Genomic DNA, 7,500 nt, shown 5'->3' with positions numbered 1-7,500 from the left:
AAATAAATAAATAAATAAATAAATAAATAAATAAATAAATAAATAAACAAATATATAAATAAATGAATGAATATGTACTTTTGTGAATGAATTAATGTATGAATAAATAAATAAATAAATAGATAAATAAATAAATAAATAAATAAATATGTACTTTTGTGTTTTTTTACTCTGCTGCATGAATTATTGTGCTGTGTTTGATCCCTGAAGGAAGTTTCACATGAGAGAAGAGAAGAAATGAAGAAATAAACGTGTTGTTGTTGTTGTTGTTGTTGTGTTTGTTGTTTGTGTTTACCTGCTGAGACGTGGATGGTGTCGATGTCGGTGCAGTTTGTGACGTCTGCAGTCGACCAGGACGACGTGAAGTTCAGACGGCTGATCACACTGAGACACACACACACACACACACACACACACACGTTTATTAATAAACACACAACTCTAATGACTCTAATACGGCAACAAAAAGCATATTTCATATTTGTTTTATGACAGTGAAACTGTAACGGTTCACGATTGTTTTCTGAGCTCGAGGATAAACTAAAGAAAAATATTATACATTTTTATTTATTATTTTATTCATTATATAATGTTAAATATATTATATTTATAATTATATAAACTCAGGAGGAAAAAAAATAAAGAGACAAAAACATGCAGAAAAACACCTGGACGGTCCAGATTTAATATTCAGTTGACAGGAAATATACTTAAAATAATAATAATAATAATAATAATAATAATAATAAAGGAATAATAATAATAATAATAATAATTATTATTATTATTATTTATTTATTTTATTATTTTTTATTATATTTTTTTCTTCCAATAATGACAATTAAAAAATCATTAAATAAAAGCAAAATATAAAACAAAATGCTTAAAAAATGTAATGTACAGAACTCAATATGTAAATAAACAAGCTAATGGCCTTAAAATAAACTTTAGAAACAAAAAAACAAACAAACAAATATATATATATATTTGTTTGTTTGTTTGTTTGTGTAGGAGAAATAACAATTTACAGCAATACAAATAAAAATGATAAATATTTTACATAACAATAACAAGGTAATGGCCTTAAAAAGTAAAGTACAGAAATGTACAAATACAAAAATAAACATCATAAGAAAAACTACATTTTATCTGTATGAGTGTATGACTGTGTGTGTGTGTATGACTGTGTGTGTGTGTGTGTGTGTGTGTGACTGTGTGTGTGTGTGTGTGTGTCACCAGGTCCTGGAGGTGCTCTGGTCCTTGTTGGGGAAGCAGGGCAGGTACTGGGTGACGGTGGGTCGACTCTCAGGCCAGAGGTAGTGGAGAGGGTTCTCCTCAGGACAGTTCTCTGATAGGAGGAGGAGGAGGAGGAGGAGGAGGAGGAGGAGGAGGAGAGGAGGAGGAGGAGGAGGAGGAGGAGGAGGAGAGGAGGAGGAGGAGGAGGAGGAGGAGGAGAGGAGGAGGAGGAGCAGGAGGAGAGACATATAAGAGGAGAACCAGATTCTCTGAGGCGTCCTGTATAATAAGTAGATGAGAGCTGGTGGATTCTGATTGGCTCTTACCGATGAGTGTGACCTGTGAGGAGGCGGGGCTAACCTTTAGCCCCGCCCCCATCAGACCCTCGCTGGCGGTCAGCCGCGACGACACGGACGCCACGCCAAGACTCTCATTAGTGATGAAGTTATAGACGAGGAGAGCCTGGCAGGAGAAACTACAGACAGACAGGGAGACAGACAGAGGGACAGACAGACAGACAGAGGGACAGACAGACAGACAGACAGGGAGACAGACAGACAGACAGACAGACAGAGGGACAGAGGGACAGACAGACAGACAGACAGAGGGACAGACAGACAGACAGGGAGACAGACAGACAGACAGACAGACAGACAGACAGACAGAGGGACAGAGGGACAGACAGACAGACAGACAGACAGACAGGGAGACAGACAGACAGACAGACAGACAGACAGACAGGGAGACAGACAGACAGACAGACAGACAGACAGACAGACAGACAGACAGACAGAGGGACAGAGGGACAGACAGACAGACAGACAGACAGACAGGGAGACAGACAGACAGACAGACAGACAGACAGACAGGGAGACAGACAGACAGACAGACAGACAGGCAGACAGACAGGGAGACAGACAGGGAGACAGACAGACAGACAGACAGACAGAGGGACAGAGGGACAGACAGACAGACAGACAGGCAGACAGACAGACAGACAGACAGACAGACAGACAGACAGTTGTTTAGAGGTGAACCAGGTAACCCAGACCAGACTAAATCAGGATGAAGACTGACCTGGTGAGGGGGGCGGAGCTCTGAGGCTGGACGCTGCAGAGAGAGAGAGACAAGTTAAACCAGCAGGGGGCGCTGAGGGCTGCACAAGCATTTTGTTCCATTCACTTGATTCATTACCTCAGAAACACTATGGTCGCAATCACTAGTAAAAAATCTTGTTCAAAACAAAAGTGTAAATAATGGCCCCATTTAGAAGAAAATAGAAGATAAAGAATCTGATTTGGTCATTTTACGTTTTTTAGTCATTTTGCGTCTTTTTTGGTCATTTTACATGTTTTTTAGTCATTTTGCGTTTTTTTGGGTAATTGTACATCCTTTTCTTGGTCATTTTACGTCTTTTTAAAGTCATTTTGCATCTTTTTTAGTTATTTTGCATCTTATTTGGTCATTTTACATATTTTTTTGTTCATTTTACGTCCTTTAAAGTAATTTTACGTCTTTTTAAAGTAATTTGGCATCTTTTTTTGTCATTTTTACGTCTTTTTTTTGGTCATTTTACGTCCTTTAAAGTAATTTCACGTCTTTTTAAAGTAATTTGGCATCTTTTTTAGTCATTTTTACGTCTTTTTTTGGTCATATACATATATATATATACATATATACTTTTTTAAGACCATCATGAATACAATCTAAGACCCACTTCACAACCATACTGGCAAAAAAGTACAAAAGACATGAAGGAAACTCGGATGCCCTGGAATTACTTGCAAATGTTCCAAGTTTGAATGTTTTCTTGCAGAAGGTGCAGTGTGCTTTAGGCCCGGCCAAGGAGGAGAAATTATGGAAATGCAAATATTAAGATAATACAATTACATAAACGATCATAAAAGTCTGATATCCTGCAGAGAGTATCCTGACCCAAAGGAGGAATAAGATCCTGGGGCTTTCTGTGTCTCTGTTCTGAAATATCAGCCACAACATAAAAGACAGAAAAGAAATTATGACTTTCAGGACAGAAAGCTCATGTTGTACTGGAAAGTCATAATTATCATGAGAATTTGTAAAAATCCTGAGTCAAAGTTCTTGATGTGGACTTTGTGGCTCTTTATACCTTTAAACCACCTGCCGTCATACCTACAGCGGCCACTAGAGGTCGCTGTGTGACAGAAAGCTGAAATATGTGTCACAATAATCTGGCTGATGGTTTTAAACTGTTGCAGATTACCAGAGAGAAAGATTATTTGCAGGTTTCTGACGGTGTTGCATGTAAAGAAAAAATGTTTTCTTCTTGTTACCTGATGGAGTCGACGTAGACGGCATGGGTCCAGTTCTGAAACGTCTGATTCAGCTGCAAGAAGGAAACAAACTAACAGTCAGTAAATACAACAAAAGATAAGTTAATACATAACAAAAGATAAGTTAATACATAACTGCTCAGAGGGAGATCTGTCTTTGTGTGACTAATGAAGAGATTTTTAAAAACATTTTTCACATGTTACAGTAAAATAGACCCTCCAGTCTGATCCCACATAATTATGTGAAATGACTTCTTAAAAAGGAATAATTCTGTGCTGCCGGCTCGTAATGTGTGAACATTTTGTAAATATTGAACAAACGGAGGACTTTTTAACCAGCAGAATGGGGTTCATGTCTCATCTCAAAACAAATCAACAACTTTTTCCAAAAGGTGTAAATTTACCAAAAAAGACACAAAATCACCAAAAAATGACAGAAATGAACAAAAACGACATAAATGACCCAAAGACAAAAAAATACTAAAAAAAGACGTAAATTTACCAAAAAAAGACACAAATTACTAAAAAAGACATAATTACCAAAAAGACACACAATTACCAAAGAAAGACGTATGTTTACCAAAAAAGACAAAAAAATATCAAAAAAGACATAAACGACCAATAAAGACACAAAATTACAAAAAAAAGACAAAAAAAGACAAAATACCCCTAAAAAGACACAAATTACCAAAAAAGACATAAAAGATAAAAAAAGACACAAAATACTCAAAAAAATACTTAAATTTACCCAAAAAGAAACAAAATGACCAAAAAAAGACACAAAATGACTTAAAAAAAAGACGTACATTTACAAGAAAAAGACACAAATTACTAAAAAAGACAAAAAAATGACCAAAAAGACACAAAATCACCAAAAAATGACAGAAATGAACAAAAACGACATAAATGACCCAAAGACAAAAAAAAAATACTAAAAAAAGACAAAAAAATACAAAAAAAAGACGTAAATTTACCAAAAAAAGACACAAATTACTAAAAAAGACATAATTACCAAAAAGACACAAAATTACCAAAGAAAGACGTATGTTTACCAAAAAAGACATAAACGACCAATAAAGACACAAAATTACAAAAAAAAGACAAAAAAAGACCAAATACCCCCAAAAAGACACAAATTACCAAAAAGACATAAAAGATAAAAAAGATACAAAATACTCCAAAAAAGACTTAAATTTACCCAAAAAGAAACAAAATGACCAAAAAAAGACACAAAATGACTTAAAAAAAAGATGTACATTTACAAGAAAAAGACACAAATTACTAAAAAAGACAAAAAATGACCAAAAAGACACAAAATTACAAAAAAAGACATAAATGTCCAAAGAAGACATAAATGTCCAGAAAAGACATGAATGACGGAAAAATACACAAAATGACCACTTTATTGATTGTCTACTTTATTGTTAGGATAGGTTTGTCTCTATTTTTTGTGCTTTACTGTTTACGTTAGTGTTAGAAATGTCTCGTCTTGTTCACCGTGGGAGAGTCAGAAACATCATTTAGATTCTCTCGTTTGTCTGCTTCATGTGAAGAAAGACAACTAAATAAAAACATATTGTCTCGTGAATTTCTCTGGATATGATGATTTGAAGGTTGCACCTGTTCCTTCTGATGTCAGAGGAGCTTCAGAGGGAGAAACAACATTTACTCTCTTTCTAGTGCTGCAGCACCTCCTAGTGGCTAAATTATGTAGTGCATCATTTCACATATTCTGAATTATTAAAACCAACAGGATCATCTCAATACATTAGAATATGATGAAAAGTCCATTTCCACTAGTTCAAGTCAAATAGTCAAATTAAAATTAAAACTTTTGTGTCTTTTTGTTCATTTTCTGTCACTTTTTGGTCATTGTATGGCTTTTTTGGGGGGGTAGTTTTATGTCGTTTTTTTGTAATTTTGTGTCTTTTTAAGCCATAATCATTATAATTAGAAGAAATTAAATAAATGAAGACATGAAATGTTTAATTATTTGTGTAATGGATGTATGTAATGTGTTATTTACACTTTTTATTTTTAATTACAGACATAAATAAACTTTTCTATGATATTCTCATTTATTGAGATGCACCTGTACTAAAGAAAATCAAATAAATCAGTGTGGAGCTTCAACTGAACTCACTTTTACATCTTTCCTGCACAGAAGTTTGTTTCCCAGAGCTCCTCGTCAAAAGTTTTACATGTTACCAAGTTAAAATGTGCAAAAAAACCCTTCTCTGGCCAAAAAAACTTTCAGATTGAGGTTTTTGGGCCCTTTTCTAATGCTGTAGCGCCCTCTAGTGGCTCAATTCAGCAGTGCATTATTTCCCTTTTTCAGTATTTAGTTTTTTAAGCTTATGTTGGCCAGAGAAAGTAATTTTTGCACATTTTAAACTCAGAAATATGTAAAACTTTAGACTGGAAGTTTGGGGAACAATGCAGGAAACATGTAAAAGTGAGTTCAGTCGAAGCTCCACATTTCAAATGCTTCAAAATGCGTAAAACTTACCAAAAAAGACACAAAATTACCAAAAAAAGAAACTAAATTACCAAAAAAGACACAAATTACCAAAAAGGACATAAAAGATAAAAAAAAAAAGACACAAAATACTCCAAAAAAGACAAAATTACCAAAAAAGACACAAAACTACAACAAAAAAAAAAGAAAAGACACAACATTTTCAAAGAAATCCCATTTACTGATTTTCTTTGTCTTTTTCTAGTTTAGTGTTTTTTAGGGGTCCGGACCCCTTTCTGTGTGCAGGTTTGAGGTTTCAGTAGTTCAGTGAAAGGTTTGACAGGAACATCCAGAGAGAAACAGAGAGAATCTGTAGAGTCTCTCAATTTACATCTATTTTTGATCATTTGTGTCTTTTTTGATCATTTTTTACGTCTATTTTTGATCATTTTGTGTCTTTTTTTTAGCAATGTTTACATCTATTTTGATCATTTTTACATCTATTTTAGATCACTTTGTGTCTTTTTTGATCATTTTGTGTCTTTTTTGATCATTTTGACATCTATTTTTGATAATTTTGTGTCTTTTTTGATAATTTTGTGTCTTTTTTGATCATTTTGACATCTATTTTTGATCATTTTGTGTCTTTTTTGATCATTTTGACATCTATTTTTGATCATTTTGTGTCTTTTTTGATCATTTTGACATCTATTTTTGATCATTTTGTGTCTTTTTTGATCATTTTGACATCTATTTTTGATCATTTTGTGACTTTTTTGAGTCTCTTTCTTACCCAGAAGGCCACAGCTCGCTCCACCTGAGGCTGAGTCAGCGTGTTGCTGCCGTCCTCCACCAGGAAGGAGATCCGGTAGAACAAACCCTCTGCAGGAGACAACAGGACACACAACATCAGATCACTTCACACACTGACAACAGGCTTTAGTTCATTATTTCTGAGAGACGCAGCAGGAGACGATCTGATCTGATCTGATCTGATCTGATCTGATCTGATCTGATCTGATCTGATCTGATCTGATTTGAGCCGTTTCAGTCTCATTAGAATCCTCTTTTACAGAGTGAAGTGATGAAGTTTCTCTGAGTCAAACGTTACCTTCTGTTGCACTATTTGTTTTGTTATGTATTTATATGAACCTGGTCTCACAGGAATCCGTGAAATAGCCACGGATTTCCTTAACTCAAAATCCGTGGAATAGCCACGGAATCACTCAAATTTCCGTGAAACTGACACGGATTTGGCTACAATGCAAGTTAATGACAGTCATATCCCGTGGCTATTCCATGGATATTTGTTCCTATTGGTTTGTTCCAAGTCACGTGACTTTCAAGGTCCCGGCGGTCAGAACAAAAAACATGGCGGACAGTTCTCTCATTTTTAGTGAAAAAATCAATATTTTGACTTAGTTTCTGCATAAAAATGGATTTTGATCACATTTCTAGCGAGAAATATATGTTTTATTTTCTAAATATTCACTC

General features: G+C 34.7%; 1 protein-coding gene across 1 annotated transcript in view; it reads right to left on the bottom strand.

Moving 5' to 3' along the window:
* adgrg6 (adhesion G protein-coupled receptor G6) overlaps window positions 1-7,500 on the bottom strand; it is a 108,354-nt gene that overhangs the window by 54,340 nt on the left and 46,514 nt on the right. The window contains exons 13-18 of the mRNA XM_059355875.1: window positions 6,800-6,888; window positions 3,549-3,601; window positions 2,314-2,346; window positions 1,563-1,711; window positions 1,237-1,348; window positions 296-384 (exon numbers count right to left, since the gene is read on the bottom strand). Coding sequence (XP_059211858.1) covers window positions 296-384; window positions 1,237-1,348; window positions 1,563-1,711; window positions 2,314-2,346; window positions 3,549-3,601; window positions 6,800-6,888 — 525 coding nt within the window. The remainder of the gene's footprint in view (window positions 1-295; window positions 385-1,236; window positions 1,349-1,562; window positions 1,712-2,313; window positions 2,347-3,548; window positions 3,602-6,799; window positions 6,889-7,500) is intronic.

This window comes from Centropristis striata, chromosome 18 (genome assembly GCF_030273125.1).
Source record: "Centropristis striata isolate RG_2023a ecotype Rhode Island chromosome 18, C.striata_1.0, whole genome shotgun sequence".
Taxonomy (NCBI): domain Eukaryota; kingdom Metazoa; phylum Chordata; class Actinopteri; order Perciformes; family Serranidae; genus Centropristis; species Centropristis striata.
The sequence above is the reverse complement of the archived record's forward strand: the minus strand, read 5'-3'. Positions and strand labels throughout refer to the sequence as shown.